General features: G+C 43.7%; 4 protein-coding genes across 4 annotated transcripts; 2 read left to right on the top strand and 2 right to left on the bottom strand.

Annotated features, from left to right (window-relative positions):
* Window positions 1–238: 238 nt before the first annotated feature.
* Window positions 239–1,521, top strand: IL334_000574 (uncharacterized protein; the record flags this gene model as incomplete). The annotated part of the gene is made up of 3 exons (XM_062932340.1): window positions 239–713; window positions 867–1,235; window positions 1,325–1,521. 3 exons carry the CDS (start codon window positions 239–241, stop codon window positions 1,519–1,521), a joined length of 1,041 nt encoding a protein of 346 aa, XP_062788391.1.
* Window positions 1,522–1,742: 221 nt separating this feature from the next.
* Window positions 1,743–3,022, bottom strand: IL334_000573 (uncharacterized protein; the record flags this gene model as incomplete). The annotated part of the gene is made up of 8 exons (XM_062932339.1): window positions 1,743–1,850; window positions 1,942–2,027; window positions 2,098–2,233; window positions 2,301–2,333; window positions 2,399–2,429; window positions 2,503–2,590; window positions 2,664–2,790; window positions 2,921–3,022. The coding sequence occupies 8 exons, from the start codon at window positions 3,020–3,022 to the stop codon at window positions 1,743–1,745; spliced, it is 711 nt and encodes a 236-aa protein (XP_062788390.1).
* Window positions 3,023–3,518: 496 nt separating this feature from the next.
* Window positions 3,519–9,140, bottom strand: IL334_000572 (uncharacterized protein; the record flags this gene model as incomplete). Its single annotated transcript, XM_062932338.1, has 18 exons — window positions 3,519–4,027; window positions 4,102–4,306; window positions 4,369–4,637; window positions 4,731–4,977; window positions 5,053–5,379; window positions 5,437–5,566; window positions 5,622–5,671; window positions 5,718–5,866; window positions 5,931–6,346; window positions 6,403–6,496; window positions 6,560–7,718; window positions 7,779–8,136; window positions 8,196–8,317; window positions 8,373–8,439; window positions 8,490–8,580; window positions 8,640–8,766; window positions 8,831–8,980; window positions 9,045–9,140. 18 exons carry the CDS (start codon window positions 9,138–9,140, stop codon window positions 3,519–3,521), a joined length of 4,566 nt encoding a protein of 1,521 aa, XP_062788389.1.
* Window positions 9,141–9,604: 464 nt separating this feature from the next.
* Window positions 9,605–12,756, top strand: IL334_000571 (uncharacterized protein; the record flags this gene model as incomplete). Its single annotated transcript, XM_062932337.1, has 7 exons — window positions 9,605–9,663; window positions 9,733–9,865; window positions 9,972–10,601; window positions 10,674–10,813; window positions 10,885–11,027; window positions 11,094–11,467; window positions 11,701–12,756. The coding sequence occupies 7 exons, from the start codon at window positions 9,605–9,607 to the stop codon at window positions 12,754–12,756; spliced, it is 2,535 nt and encodes an 844-aa protein (XP_062788388.1).
* Between the last annotated feature and the right edge of the window lie 3,392 nt (window positions 12,757–16,148).

Here is a 16,148-nt window from a genome sequence, read left to right as displayed (position 1 = left end):
CCGAAGACGCAGATGAGACGGGTGTAAGTATTGCCATATGACGAAATCAGGCATACAGAGTGAACCTGTAAGCTTACTTGCGACGTCTCGATCGATGATATGTATGTAGTGCAACAAGCCTTTGTGTAAAGGTCGAGATCAACATTAGGGTAGGTCCTCCATAATACAGAGAGTGTTCTTCCTCAAGCGTCAAATTCGCACCTCATAAAAACGAAGACTAGCTCTAAACGCTTCAAGAATGGCTTCTGTCACTCGCAGTACTGATTCTTCCCTCCTGTCACTGGATCATCTTACGCCATCCGATCATCCAGATCATCCATATTCATCATGGCCATCTCTTCCAGCCAATCCCATTGGAAGACTTGTACTTCTCACCCCGAAGGTGACGAAAGAAGCTGCATCACTCATTGCAAGCGGAAAAAGATTTTCATTAGATTGGTCAGTTTACCCTTCTGGAGCAAGAATGTATTCTAGAGCATGCAGTACACATCGTATAGCAAGAGTGGATAACAGACCATTAACCAAAGAAATTGCTGAAAAAGAAGGTAAAACTTTCCAACCTTGTTTCGATGATTTCATCGAAATAAATACCCAAAGTTCAACTCAGTGGGATTATTTCTTACATTATTCATATCCTAAAAGTGGCTTCTTCTACAATGGCCTAACAGTAGATGAAATCAAGAGTGAACAAACTGGTGAGATAGGAATTGCAGGTGGGTGGTATTTGTATTTTCAACATAATGACATGATGAAAACGGATTTGAGTGATATCTGAGCCGGATCGAGCTTGTGCTTAATCATTCATTCGTTGTTGTCAACTCCCATTCAGAAGGGATAAAGCTGATATAGATATGTTTCTATCGTAGCTATCGCCAGAGCTGGAGGAGTACAAACTCGAGCTTTACTTGTGGACATACCGTTATATCTTTCGGCAAAAGGACTTCCACCGAATCCACCTTTATCAAATCCACCTACTACTCAAATCACTCTGACTGTACTTCAAGACGCTTTAAAGCACTTCAACCTTACACCCAGAGTAGGTGATATGTTGATTGTACGAACAGGATTTCAAGATGTCATAGAGGAGAGAAATGCAGCTACAGCAAGAGGCGAAGAGGAGAAACAATTCGAAAGTAATTGGTGGGGTGTAGAACAGAGTGAAGAGGTTGTTGAATGGATTTGGAAAACCGGTTTCGTAGCTATTGGGAGTGATAACCCAACATTTGAGAACTGGCGTAAGTCATATCGTTTACAAAACCTTCGATCAAGCTCTCATATACAAGCTTGAGAATCTGTGCTGATTCACAGTAACTTGCCCAAATAGCTGTTACACCAGAAGAGCTTCATCTTCACCCTATCCTCCTCTCTGGAATGGGAATAATGATAGGCGAATTACTTCGCTTAAACGAGATTGCCGTTGAATGTAAACGCTTGAATCGGTGGGAATTCTTCTTCAGTAGTACGCCTTTGATGGTCGAACATGGTGTAGCTAGTCCTCCCAATGCTGTTGCCATTTTCTAGACGAAACAGGGAAGAATCATGATTTGCGGTGGAAAATGTATCTTAGATCTGAACTGTAACGATGAAGATTTGTTGGACACGACCATACGCTCAGATTGAGATATCACCCAAAATCTGGTTCCTGCTGAACGGACAATCAGGCTTGAAAACAGTTGAATCGGTGGAGAGAATGATTCACTTGACGGATAGCTATAATCATATAAATGCATTGCATACCTTGTCTACTCTCTTCGAGGTCCTACTTTTGATATCACATAATTCCTTACATTTTTCTGTTCTTGTCCACCTACGCCATCGATTTCTTCAGGTACTTGACCTTCTGAATTTGACTATGACCGATCAAATCGCACATCGTTTCGTCAGCTTAGAAAATGTTAATTGAACGATGAATTCTGAGCGGGATGGTGGATGAAGACTTACCCTCTCACGATCAGCTCCAGCCTCTATCAATGTTACAGCTGCATCTCCGTGTCCACTTTCAAAAGCTAGATGCAGAGGTGTATTGCCTAGTATGATCCAGTGCTTTCATTAACTTCCTTGGCTCACTTTCGTTGGCTTAATCGCATGGAAACTCACCAGCTCTATCAGATCCATTGAGCCTAGTTTTAGGTCTTCCTTCTGGTGTATTCAGCAGTATATTTAAGAATGCATGATTACCAGTAGTAGCTGCTCGATGTAAGGGAAATTGTGATGCTCTATCTTTGGCGTTAATCTGTGATTTTCAATATCAGCTATGAATGGCCTCTAACAACGAGGAAAGATTATAAGTTTGAACTCACATCGGCTCCTCTAGTTATTAGTAATCTCCCAATCTGTTGACAGGATAATAGTTAGCTTTTCACCCTAGGATTTACTCAAGTATGAAAACATAATATACCGGTACGTTCCCTTTTGAAGCTGCATAATGTCTGCGTGATCGTGCAGCGTCAGCTCTCCAAATTTCCGAATTCGTGGTACAATCGACTCGGTAGAATGACTTACAGAGCAGTTTGTCCTTTCTCATTGACGGCGTTGACGTCCGCTCCGGCTTCTATCAATTCTCTAACTGCTTCAACTTGATTTGCGGCAGCTACATTGTATATATATATCATCCGTCAAGTGTCTTGCTAAGATTACGGTTTGAGGATTTGGTAATCACTTACAGGCAATGATTAAGGGTGTCCAGCCCATCGTATCTTTCACCTCTACATCTGGATGATAACCAAGTAACAATTGCAATACATTTAAGTTTCCTGTTGTCGATGCCCAATGTAACGGTGTCCTTCCATCCTGTTCACCGCAAACTTTCGGAGTCAGCTTTGGTCAAATGTACAATAACCTTGATCTGATGTGTTTAATCCCCCTCTGAGTTCGGGATGCTTGATGTTAGGAGAACCAGATGGATCGATCTTGCACTCACCTCGTCTTTCGAGTTTACCAATTTGGGATCATCGTTCAATATCGTCTTTATTAATCCTGGTTGACCTTCTAATGCCGCTTTATGTATACTGAATGATGACATTACTAAAACTCGATCGTTGACCTTCTAGTATCTCTTTGTCTGTCCAGTTATCTCGCGCTCTTATGCAGATATGTGATATGGACTAAAATGAAAGACAGCAAATCGTGGATGAATAGAAGTAAGTGTACGTCAGCGTTCATGTCGGGATTGTTGATCTTTTGTGATGTTCGCGGTGGAGGTGAAATCACTCGGACTTCAGTAAGTGACTATGTATTCGAGATAGGAAAAAGACAGTCACTCGTTGTTTTCTCTATATTACGAAATGTTATGCAAGCTGGATGTTAGAGTACTCTAGCTACAGTAGATTGCCAGTCCAAAGTCAAGTCAATGCATATGGTATATGGATGCCTGATACACTAAACACGATAGACACGTATTTAATTCCTCCTTGGTTATTGCGACATATAATGCCTTTTTACCTCTACTGAATTCTGTATCATTCCATTCATCAATATTGAGTGCGTTGTTCATCGTTAAACCTAGACTCGTTGAAATCTCAGAAGAAATTGTCCATGTCGAATTCCATTCCACCTTGTTGAACATCCTGTTTCAATTCTTTCATTAAATTACCTATTTTCTTAGGTGGTGATTGTACTAATTCTTCTTTCACTTTTTCTTCTTCTTCTTCTTCTACAGGTTCTTCTTTTTGCGCTCTTACTTGCGTTGGGTCGATCTGTTCATCTCCGTTGATAGGATTTGATTTTTCATTATTTGGCGTAGGTAAAGTTGATGTGTTTGTGCCATTAGATTCAACTAGAACGTCCATATCCATGAATAGTGATTCTGTTCTCTTCTCATTTGTAAGCATGAAAGAGGGTCTCCTTCTATGACTTCCTGCTATATAAGAAGACGATATCGTATTCAGTCCGTTTAATGATGGACGTTTTAGTGGGCCTGAAGATATTGGGGTTGAAGTTGTCTTTGTCGTTCTGGTCGTGCGAGATGGGAAGAAAGGCCGTTCGAATGACCACGATCGAAGTAAATCAAGAGCGAGATTATGACATCCTATAATGCATTAGCATGGCATTAGTCTTGTACGATCTCGTCTTACAGTCAATCGCATTCTGTTTATCACTTACCCATCCTGAAGAAAACCCTAGCATTATGTAGCACGAAATCGTATTCCAATTTTGTCGAAACTTCGTTAGTCCCTTTTGCAGTTTGAAGAGATTTTGATTTGAGATGTTGGAACATCAGCAATAATGAAGGGTCGTCATTATCTGGATTACCGACTTCCAAGATTTTATCAGATCTGAAATCGATTGCGATATCATTCATCGGTGACTAATTACCCAGAATCAGTTATTCCAATCCCCTCTGTCACAATACTGTTCTAGTTAACTCACAATCAGTATTCGAACAGCCAAATCTCTTCTTCCCAACGTCCAAAATGCCCAGCTTGCTAACCATCTATGTCCGCCTTTGAAAGCTACAGGTAGAACGGTGTCCTCCAAGATCCACCTCAATATCGGTCCAACCCCTTTGCCTTCCATTTCGTTTGATTCGACTACTCTTGCGAGGGCTACACCAAGCTGCCAATCATTCAAATGTCGTAGACAAACATTGATGGAGTCCTTTGCACAGCCAGCAAGCATGAAGAACGCTGCAGCGTACTCTACGGGAGAGAACCGCTGTCAGCTATCAAGCTATCAAACGGCTCCTGTATCCTCCAAAAGGGACTCGGTGGTTGACGAGACGCCCAACTCACCATATCGTTGTTTACCCAGAAGAGCATAAGCGTTCTTCAAAGCAGCCGTTTTCCACCTTTCCAATTCGAAATCGTTGGCTAGGAACTTTGACATTAAAGCTTGTTCTTTGTGTCCAGGAGCTTGTCTCCATAATCCATGAACCACCTTTTTCTTTCCTAGGGCAAAGAAGATAAGTGAACAGCAGGTTGGATCCCGATCTTCATCTTGCATAAACCTATTTCTGGCGATAACTTCGAGTTGCGATTTCTACATTGTGATAATACATCAGTGATCAACTTTGGTCCCATTGAGAACACGTTGAATGATTCCCAAGAGACTTACGAAAGTTTCGCCTGCTTTCAACCACAGGAAAATTCCCATTCTCCTAGCATCTTCCCATAACATCTTACCATCTTTACACGTTTCTTTAGATGCAGAAAGCAATAACTCTTGACTTTCACTATGACTTGCCCAAACTATATTTCGGAACGAAAAGTGGTTGCTCCTTTTCTCTTCTAATGAATCAGACGGCGAATTGGGGTAAGTTGATGTGATAGCTGATACGGGCGTTTGAGAGGACGAAGAAAGTCGATCCCAATTCACGTACATCCGTAAGGATATGAGATATCGCATACCGCAGATATCGAGCGAGCGACGTTGTTGTTCCGCCTTGATAAGTGATCTCAGTTATTGAAGTCTTTGGCCTGATCCAGTAGACTAACTCACCTCCAATGTCGCCTGGGCGACTGTTGCCAAGAAAGACTTTTCATACGCTGTCAAAGGAACGGCGACTTTCCCGTTCAGACGATCGACCAATTCATCGACAACTCGATCAGTGAATTCATCATCATCGTCTCTATGACAGTTGATATGAATGAGCAACTCTTCAAGGGAAAGAACGTTTTACTCACACCGGAGGAGGTTGGAAGGAGTCGAATAAGCCATCGTACTTGTTGATTGACTACACGAGAATTAGGTCTGCATATGCATAGCCACTGCTTACTTACTGCTTTCACAGTTCTAGATCGCTTTTTCCGCGAATAGAATTCTGAAGGATCCAACCTCTGAAATCGTATTCTCTTCTTTCCATCCTCTTCACTTTGCTTGAGACTCTTCACAAGCTGTAAAAGTATGCTTTTCACCAAATCCGATTTATCTGTGAGTAAACAACGGATAGTGTAAGTCATAGATCTCTTACTTTGATCCGCTCTCAGACTTACCCCAAAGGAGACATTGACCCAACTGTGTGGGGTGATAATCCACTAGCGGACCATTCCTATGCGCGATAAGCTGGAAAATATCTTCTGGCTCTTCCTCGTCTAAAGCCATACTTTTAACGGACCCAGCAGGAGAGGGTGTAGGACTATCTCTACCCAAAAATCGACTGAAGAGGTATATCTGATTACCAGTTCCTACAGCCAAAGAACCCCCAGCGAGCCAGATAGAATCCCTAATGGGAACAGGGGTATGACGCTCCATGTCGATGGTGAGGAACGGTGCCCAACCAGGAGTGGTTTCGACGTAAGACATGCGTTGTTCGCAAACTAATACCACCTTATGATCAAACCCAACTGCTAGTACTGATTGGAGGTCAGAAGTGGTCGTCCAATCTAAATCACGGATCTTGTCACCGCGCCTGTGGAAATGATATATTAGACACCACATGATACTGTTCGTCTACAGTTGACTTACTCAAATATATGGGTAAGCTCAAGACCGGTAGAGAACTCGCTGACTTTGGAATCCCAAATAGTCATTTCATGTCTGCCATCATCCAGCTCGCACACTGTTGACTTTGATGGTCAGTGTCATCGCTGCATGTGAAATCGTGTGAATTCAAGCAACTCACCAATGACGGTCTTCTTCCTTGAGCTACATCTAGCCATTATAACATTACTTCTGTCTGTTTTGACAATTCCAGTTCTTGTCCATGGCTCATCGCCTTTTGACACTCCGTTAGAGCCGCAATGGTCGCAAGGGGTATCGACTTGGATGGCCTTTTGCCGGTTATCTTGTCCAGCCAGATGTACTCCAATCTTTGGTGTCCAGAACTCTAGGTCTCCGTCGCTTGAAATGGTCAGAATCATATCTTGGAGCGGAGTATCTGTCGTCCAATCAATGACAGATTGATGCCAACCCATCGGATCAACAGGTAGTATAAATTTTGGTATCCCTTCTTCGTGTTCCGAATCAAGGGGCAATCGATAATGTGAAATGAGATGTATGTCCGGTTGATTCTCCAAGTCGCCTTCTTTGGGGGTTATGCGAGACACGACACGCCAGACCCATGCTTCTCCGCTTTTAGTTGCAGCAGTGATGATGGCTCTTTGTGTCCGTCTACTTCCTCCGCTATATCCATCGTCTATATCTGAGACAGCTAACAACATCTCCACGTCGTCATCAGGTGTAGGGTTGAAATGAGGTAAGATGACTGGTTCTCTAGGTTTTGTCGCATGAGAGTCCAGATGTTGAAGGGTAATGATCGGATCACCTTTCGGAGTTTTTGTGTAGAAGACGATAGCACGTCCTTTAGCAAATATTGCTGCTTGGCTTGGTGAGGTAGGTACCGTCCAGTGACCCCTGCCTACTAATGTTTTAGGACCTAGATGCCATTTCTTCGGTCGAAGACTCAATTGTTGTTTGTACCAGGTCGCTACTTCCCCATCCTCGGCTAGAACCAGTAGTCCTCGCCCGTTCGGTGTTCGAACGAACTTATCGATCGAATTTTTCAATTGAACAAGTGTCGTGTCTTCACTCAGACCTGGAACGGAAGGTGGGACGATGCCATTCGAGCGAGAACCCAATAATCCAATAAGCGATAGTCGATGTGCCGTTATTTGAGGGTGATGGACTGTTGGTGCTGTAATGGCCAGAAGGCCAGGAGTTGAACCTGGCACATGAAGAATCTGTGCCTGGGGAGACCAAGAGGGAGAGGAGGAAGATGCCGGTACCTTGTAATTTGCGAGAGGGAGTGTTTTTAGTAGAGTAGGTGGTTTTCTCTCCATGTTCTACATCAACGTGTCAGGTTTTGCCTTCCTTGATAGCACCCAAACATGACTAGGACTCACTAAAATTGATCGCAAAACAATTTCGCGGTTTGGCCCCATCCAAATGATGACATCGCTCTCCTCATTCTCCAAACCTTCGAGGATCTTGGTCGTCTGAGTTGGTATCTCACTCTCCTTTTCTTTAATGCTGATAAGTTCAGCCTTGACGACAACTCGGAGAACCTCTGCATCCCATGCCCAGATAGCTCCAAAGCTGTTGATCTCTGGTTCTTTTCCTTTTCCACCATGTTGGCCGCTAGGTGAGAAAGATCGATGATCAAGTGAGGAAAGTAATTGAAACCACGTCGGGTCATCCAATACAGGGGAATAGATCCTGAATACCGAGTTGGTAGTGATAGTGTACAAGTGGGAATCCGAACTACCGATGCAAGGTAAATCACTTAAGTTTTCCATAACGTAGATCAAAATAATACGTACCTTGCAGAAATGGGTTTCCTCCATCCTATCCAAGATATCTCTCTGGGATGTCTGAGCTCCTGAGCCATTCCAATGGCTTGACCTTTTCTATCGGTGGCTAGTATATAAGCTGATCTTTGGTTCTATGATTGTCTGTGTCAGCTAGAACTTGCTTAAGTAGATCTCGGAATGACTGACTTTTGTGAACCAAGCGATATGACCTGAAGACGGTGATATGTGAATACTCGTTGGTGCAGGATATGGTCTAGTCTGATTCAGCTAAATTTTTACGACCGCTATGTAAGCAGACTTTACCTTTGCCAGATCCTATCCCAAACTACCACTTCAGCTTGAGGATCCATACGCCAAAATTCAATTCCATCTTGAGTGCCAAGCAGCAGGATACCTTTCCAACCAGCTTCTCGTCAAACGTTACATTCAAACTTGTAGACAGAAGAGACCCACCTGAACGGAAGTCAAGGCTCTTTATCGAGTTTGAAGCCACTACAGTCGAATGAACTGTCCATTCCCCAATTCCCTTTGTGAAGAGGTGCTGCCATATGACCACATGTATTTCACTCCAAGATACGATCTAGATTCGCAGTATTAGTGCAGTAAAAAGGCCCATGATCAGTAAAGGTCCGAAGTAGGCCTACCAGATTGTCCACATTGCTACAGCATACTCCTTCTACTTGTCCTGGATTGGAAGTGGATGCTCGATGAGGTAAAGCTGCCCAGAACGGTAGCGTATCTATCAAGTTCAGCTCAGGACTGAGGACAGTCACGTTTGAGCCTGAAGGATGTACCTGTGAGATCTAATTTAGCACAAGCGTGTACTGATCGTTATACATCAATAACGATGCAACATACCACATAACTATTATTCCCAATTGATATTACACCAACATTACTGGATGATAGAAGATTTGGACGTCCAGCTATTGCCTGTCGAAGTCGAAGAGGCATATCCGGACGGCTCGTAAAGACAATTCACTTTGATTCCAACAACTATACTATGCGAGTGTGAAGCTAGATCAACAGGTATGATTGAAAGTAGAGGATTACTTTGCGATATTATGACGAGAGGTGAGATGATGTGAGTGATCTGTTATAACCGGCGATGCTAAGACCGGTATTACAAATTTGTCTGATCGTCCTGCTAATCAAACTTTGATCCCGCTAATGAAGTATTACAAACGCTAAGGAGCTGTAAACGCGTGTTATCTAATCCTGCTCGATGTCTGACGTATTTTTAGATTGATTTGTTGATTTGATATTTGGGCAACATTGAATGTTCACCGTCGAAGGACGTGGTCATCTGCTTCGTTTGTCAATTCCGAGGACAGTGAATTGCGTCCTAGCCACCTGGTCACCAAGCTTCAAGATAAACGCCATAGCAACTGGACCCAGAAGTCTATGAACAACAGGTCATGACTTCTTCAATAAGGGAAGAAGCTGTCTTCCCACGACCATCAAGTCATGAGATTCAGTGAGTTTGGTGTTGACCGGTTCTAATGTCATCCGACACATCTGCAAATTAACAAAGATTATCCTGTAGATCAACTTGGAAATCCCTTTTCTCTGATCCTCTGATATCGCCTAGTCGACTGAAAGCAACTGCCTTGACGAAAGGTGGATTAGGTGAATCAGCTGCTGATGGGGGTGTGATACTGCGGTCTGTCTATTGGCGCGTGAGTTGACCCATCCATCGTACTTTTGTACACATCTTTTTCCCAAGTTAATGTCAAGTAAGCGTTTTGCTTATGACTGAGCTGCTATCGATTTGTGGCCGATCAGTTCTATCATAATTTATTACCACCACCGACTTCTCCATCTCTATTTCCTGCTTCACTTCAATCTTCGCGAGAAGCATACAACTCGCTCCGTAGAAGGTATCTTATCGCCCCAGATGGAAGGTGGGCATCGGACTGTACTGGATCCGGAGACCAGCCATCACCTGGTCCTTCAGCTGGTTCCAGCTCATCACAACCAAGCTCATCAAAAAGGGAAGGATGGGATCCATTATCTCTGGATAGCTCATCGCCTTGGAAGACATGGTTTGCACACGTTGATCTCAGGTCGACAATATCTCAAGATGTAGAAAGGACTTTTCCTGATATACCATATTTCCAATCACCTAAAGTAAGACGATGTCTTACCACTTCATTATTTCTCTTCTCGGTTCTAAATCCCGATGTGGGATATCGACAAGGTATGCACGAGCTCCTAGCTTGCTGCTTCTTGGCTATCGATAGGGACAGTTTAGATCACAAGGAAAGAACGAAGAATGGAGAAGATGGAAAAGATGAAGCTATGTGGTGTACATTAGATAACAACTACGTCGAACATGATGCTTTTCAACTTTTTCAAGCTATCATGAAAGGCGCCAAGGAATTTTATGAATGGAGAGCTGAAGAAGGTCCAATAGTGAGCTTTCCTTCGACAGTATTGTACCGATACTTCCTAAGTAGAATCCGATTGATGTTTTGATTTGAATAGAGGAACAAATCAGCTACTGCACCTCAAGCACCTATCATAACGCGTTGCAACTATATACACACAAGTCTGATAAGGAGGATCGATCCTCAATTGTGGGAACGACTAGAAACGGAAGGTGTAGAAGCTCAAATATGGGCAATGTAAGAGTCTTTCCAATCTTGTGTCTGTCTGACGAGATGAGTGCAAGAAAGACTGACTGCATTCTTGGCAGTCGTTGGATACGTCTGATCTTCACCCGAGAATTACCTTTTTCACTAGCTATGCGGATATGGGACGGCGTTTTTGCTGAAGATCCAGGACTGGGTTTGTTGGATTTTATCTGTGTAGCAATGTTATTACTCATACGGAACGAGCGTAAGCTTTCATATTACTGGTATATATTTCCTCGTCGTCATTGCTTACCCGCAAGTTAACTCGTAGTCATTGAAGCCGACTATCCTACTCTTTTGACTCAATTACTTCATTATCCTTCTCCTTCCACGTCTTACCCGTTTGAACCTTTCCTCGTACTGTCTCAAGCCCTTTTTCTGAGAAACAATATCTCACCAGCGGCCGGCGTAGAAATCGTCATTCAGAATCAGGATATTCTGGGGGTCAAAGCTTCTCCACCTGAGCGCTCAGAAGAAGAAAGAGTGATACTTAATAGTAGGAACAGAGGAGGTATGATCAGTAGGGGGTCGGGTAGGGGCAGTCGGGGTAGAGCAGGAATGGGTGGATTAGCTCAAGGTATATTCGAGAGAGCGCAAGCAGCAGGTTTGGACAAAGCTTTTCTTGCTACCGTATCTGATTTGAGGGTACGTCATTGCTTTTCTTCGCACTTCACATCATCTATTACTGGTTCGTTTGGCGGCGGCCGTAGGTCGACGTCAAACGTGCTAGGACTTATACTCAGTGGGCGTAGCTCACTGAGTTGGTTGATGAGAGAGAGGAATTGAGTGGCATTCACGAGTACCTTTTACGAAAAACTGGAGACAGAGTCAAGTGAACCTCTATTACTTGTTCTCACTGACGCTAGAACGCTTCGTAGAAGAACCTCCCTGATTCAGCCACCGCATATTCGTATCTTCCCAATCTTCCATTTTCACCCTCAGGTACACCATCCCGAGAAATAGGTTCATTCTCAACTATCCCTTCAACAGCGTCTGCTTTACCGCGATCTTTCACCCCTTCTCCTACTTCCATCCCCAACCAACAAGTCATCCCCCGACCGGCTATACCAGCCCAATCATCGGTAGAAAGCGTAGCTACCGAACAATCGTCGAAAGATGCGGAGTTGGAAATGGCTGAATTGAGATTAGCTATGGTAGGAATGGGTAAAGCGATGTCAGAATGGTTATCACTCTTACGACCATCTTCAACTGAGCTTGATGGATCTGACCGTAAAGGAGAGGAAGAAACTGCGGAAGATGAGAATGCTTGGCGTGGCTTGGAAAAGATCAAGAACAGTCTATTGGACGCGGCAGGAAAGGAAACTGAGCAAATTGTCAGAGAATGGGCATGGCATGAAGGTCTTGAAACCCCTCAATCTAGATCTACCACACCAGCCCCTTTGGATATTTCAGATCAATCACCACATACGGAGAATGTACCTCTAGCGATGTCGGATAACATACAATGCCTTGCACCTCAGAAAGAGGTACAAGTGGGAGAAGGTACCCTTGAGATCGAAGACACGACCCCTACCTTACCTAATTTCTCTACCATGCCTCTTCCGGCGTCCTTCCCGTCACCATCAATCTCTGCTCCTTTTCCTTCCAATCCTCGTAGAAACGATGTTTCCCAAACTATCAAACCCACGTTGAACTTGTCATCGAGATCCAACACCCCGTCGACCGGGTTACCAAGAGTACCCATGACTGCTCCTTTACCTGCTACGTCTTCAAGACTCGAATCCACCACGAGTCAAAGTAGAAGACAGGAGCGAGAGGAGATGCCAGCTGAGATCAAAGAAGGGGTGGACGGTGATCCACTAGCTGGATTGGGAGTCACTCAGAGAGGAAATAATGAAGGATGGAAAAAGGATAAACGTTCTTCTGTAGCGTCTGCTACCGTCGATCCGTTGCTAGGTGTAGGAGTTAGATAAATCTGTCATCACTTGGAGTAATGAGTATTTGTTGTAGGGGTATCTATTTTTATCTTGCGGAATCGACTGTATCTGCCGGACCATCCATGCATGCTGGCTGCTAGGGGATGCCCGTATGATGACATACGACGCTCTTTAGTTGCTTGAAAAAGGGTAACGATGGCCATGGCCTTTCCATGGATCCAGGTATATTCAGATGAAGCAGATATCAAAGCGAGTAGGTACGGTTGTATAGTCCAGAATATGAGTCATTCCGAGATGGTCATCGTCGTCAAAGATATGAGCTGTGATCGAGAGCATAAATGAGATCTTTACGAGATGAATCGGAAGTTGATAATGAAAAGCGGAGTAAGTGAGGGTATAAGCTTTTAAATTTCCGGTTGAACGGTTTATTTCATTCAATCGTAGAGGAATGATGAGACCGAAATAGCAAAAGATCTGACCGGAGTGAACGCTGTCCAATGCCTTTTGACACATTTGAAAAGGGAACTAGCACTATGTACTGGAGAAATGCATACTTCGATCGTTATTATTGGTTTAAGGGGTGTGAGTATTACTGTTCCTCCTTATATCCCGCATGCCGTTTTAGATGATTGGATATCATTGCAGCGATGTTCATGCTAATCGGCAGACGATTGAATATATCGGCATGCATTTAGGGATCTGATGAAGTAACAAAAGCATTCGTCATGATGTGATGTACTTGGATTTGTCTCTCCCCCACTTGAATCGACTAAGGTTATCATCTTGAAGCTTTTTGTTGTTTTTTAATGGATTGTTAATATAATTTAAGCTTGTTTCCTTTTTATCTCGTAATACCGTTCTCAATCGGGGAGTAAAATTCACAGTAATAGAACTTTAAAATCACTTATTCTCGGAAATAAATCCTTGGCATTCCTAAGATATACAATAATTGACAATGCATATCTTCAATGGAAGTGCATACTGTTATACATCAGCTCGGGTCGTATTGGATCTGATTTAACGCAGTATTTTGTGGGAGTGTTGTATACAATCAGCTTCAGGTACAGCACATGGATACACGTTGTGAATTCGAAGTTCCACTTGAACAGGGATTATGGGTGAGGGCCCATTCTGCATTGTGCCCCCTTATTTGGGAAATCCCTTGATACATCTTGATCGGAGGAATGTGTTAGCTGCTTACATGGTCCGTTCATCACCTGACGACAAGGCAGCGCACTGTCATTCAACGTTCATTTACTTACAATTCATCACCTAATGAGCCCATTGACACCCCAAGGGACGCTCGGATCAGTTGATTACTAGTAACGATTTGGTGCTGTCCCCATCCAGATCCAAGGAAAGGGCGGATGAGATAGGGTGTGTGGAAAGGACATTGATGCCCGCTTTGGGTCTATATCAGATTTTCTCATGCTTTGCCAAAAACAGGACAAGATAACATACGACGCCCAAGATTGGATCGAGTCCCTTGTCCTCCTTTCATTGACACAAATAACACTTTGACATTTCGACATTTCATCGTTTAGATTCGGTTTCTATCCATCATCATCCTTTTCGCCAAAACCAAAATCATCCTATCCTAAATCATCGTGTTATCTGTGTACGAAAGAAGTCCACGAATCCTTTAGTTCTGGTTACGCACGATCTATCAGCCCAAACTATTCTATGTCATATCGCAAGCTCCGTCGGCTAATCCCAGATCAAGCGGTATCATCCTCCAAGACCCGTTTCAGCTGTGGAAAGCAGGGAGCTAGGATATTCAGTTTGGGTCAGGAATAAGTCGTCAGTGGAAGAGAAAGTGGAAGGAAGTGAGAGTAGTGTTTACGTGAGTCAAAGTACCTTTTCAGACGCATTATGGGACGTCTCTTTTGATCCCTAAAAACTTTCCTTCGTTGAAAGATCAAGTAAGGATCCGCTTGTTGGACTGTACTTTCGATCTATAATAGTGAAGATAGGAGGGATAACAGGTATTTGGTTTGTTCTCGATGTTGTACCGAAATGCTATAGACATAGGCTGGGTTCTGGGAAGATGTGGGGCAAGGAGTACTGAAGGATAGTAGAGTTCTGGCAGTGAAAGATTACTCAATCTACCTCACTCTTTGTCTAACTCGATCATCTCTACTGGACCCGGGCTTACAGGACCGGGATCTTCGACTATCTCTGAATAAACTTCTGGTCAAGCTGATCATGTTGATTCCCTGCAGGTCACCCTTTTCCTTTCCTCTATTTCCCTTCCAGTAGTGAACTTAAAAGTCTCTGCAACTTTATTTCGTTGTGCATTTGGGGATCTAGTCTAGCCCCTTGCGGACTCTCTTCCTGGCATTGCTGCTTGCCCAACGAACTCTCTATTACGCCGCTGACTGATCGACTGAAAGCTGGAAATACCGATACCCGCTATTCACGTCCGGCAGGTCACTTTACCTGCGCTCATCTTCGAGAACACAAGTTACTTCAGCCAGTCATATGCTTGAGCCAAGAATGTGTGTGGTCTTCCGCGGCCGATCTCGCGCTGATTGATCCTCAAATCCCTTTTGCAAGAAGTCATGCTAACGGGTATGATACAATGTCTATTTAGATTCCGACTCAAAGAAACCTTTCTCCCCTTAATCTCAAACACCGCCTGGTTCTAATTGACGGCACTTTGATCGAGCGCTGTTCTGACGCCAACGCAGTCAACGTGTTAGCACGGCGACCGATTTTGGGTTCTTCCCGGCGTGCGACGATCGGGTCTACAACGTGGATGAATCGTTGATTCAGGTTGTAGTATTGCAAAATTAATTTTCCAACCGTATCCAAGGTGAGCAATCTATCTCTTTAGGTTGTTTGTGTTCGTGTAAGCTTTGCCACATATCAAAGTGCTCGTTTTCTTATTGTTCTTTGACTCAACATGAAACGCACTTCCTGATGGTTATCGAATGAAACGGAAGGAAGAGGCCCTGGACGAGGCGCTGTGGCGTCATAGTAGTCCAAATTTGGGTGTCTCCTGCGAAGAAGAGCTCGAGATCTTCCTGGCGATGCACGGAGATAGAGAGAGTGGGGCCGCTGAATTAATCGATTCTCTCAAAAATTTCCGATGTGATGAGACGGGTTCCAAAAGGCGATATTTCGCTTCCAAAGCGGAACTATCTCATCCTCTTTCCTCCTGAGACCTTACTTTGTCATTCACACTATCTCGAAGAAGGGGCGAATTTAAGCGTATACGGAAGTGTCTCCCTTGATTTGCTAAATTGTCAAGGAACGATTTTTGTCCCGGCGGCGCCTATCGAAAGCTTTCATTCTCTTTGTTTTTTATTGATTTAATAAACCCCCATCCCCATCCCATACCTTAGATTGTTAGATTACGTTGTTATGCTTCTCTCGATTTTTAGGCGAAAAGACAAAAGCATCTCAAGGTTCTTTTCCTTCTTTTA

This window comes from Kwoniella shivajii, chromosome 1 (genome assembly GCF_035658355.1).
Source record: "Kwoniella shivajii chromosome 1, complete sequence".
NCBI classification, from domain to species: Eukaryota; Fungi; Basidiomycota; class Tremellomycetes; order Tremellales; family Cryptococcaceae; genus Kwoniella; species Kwoniella shivajii.
Note: the sequence above shows the minus strand (reverse complement) of the source record. Positions and strands in the feature narration are given on the sequence as shown.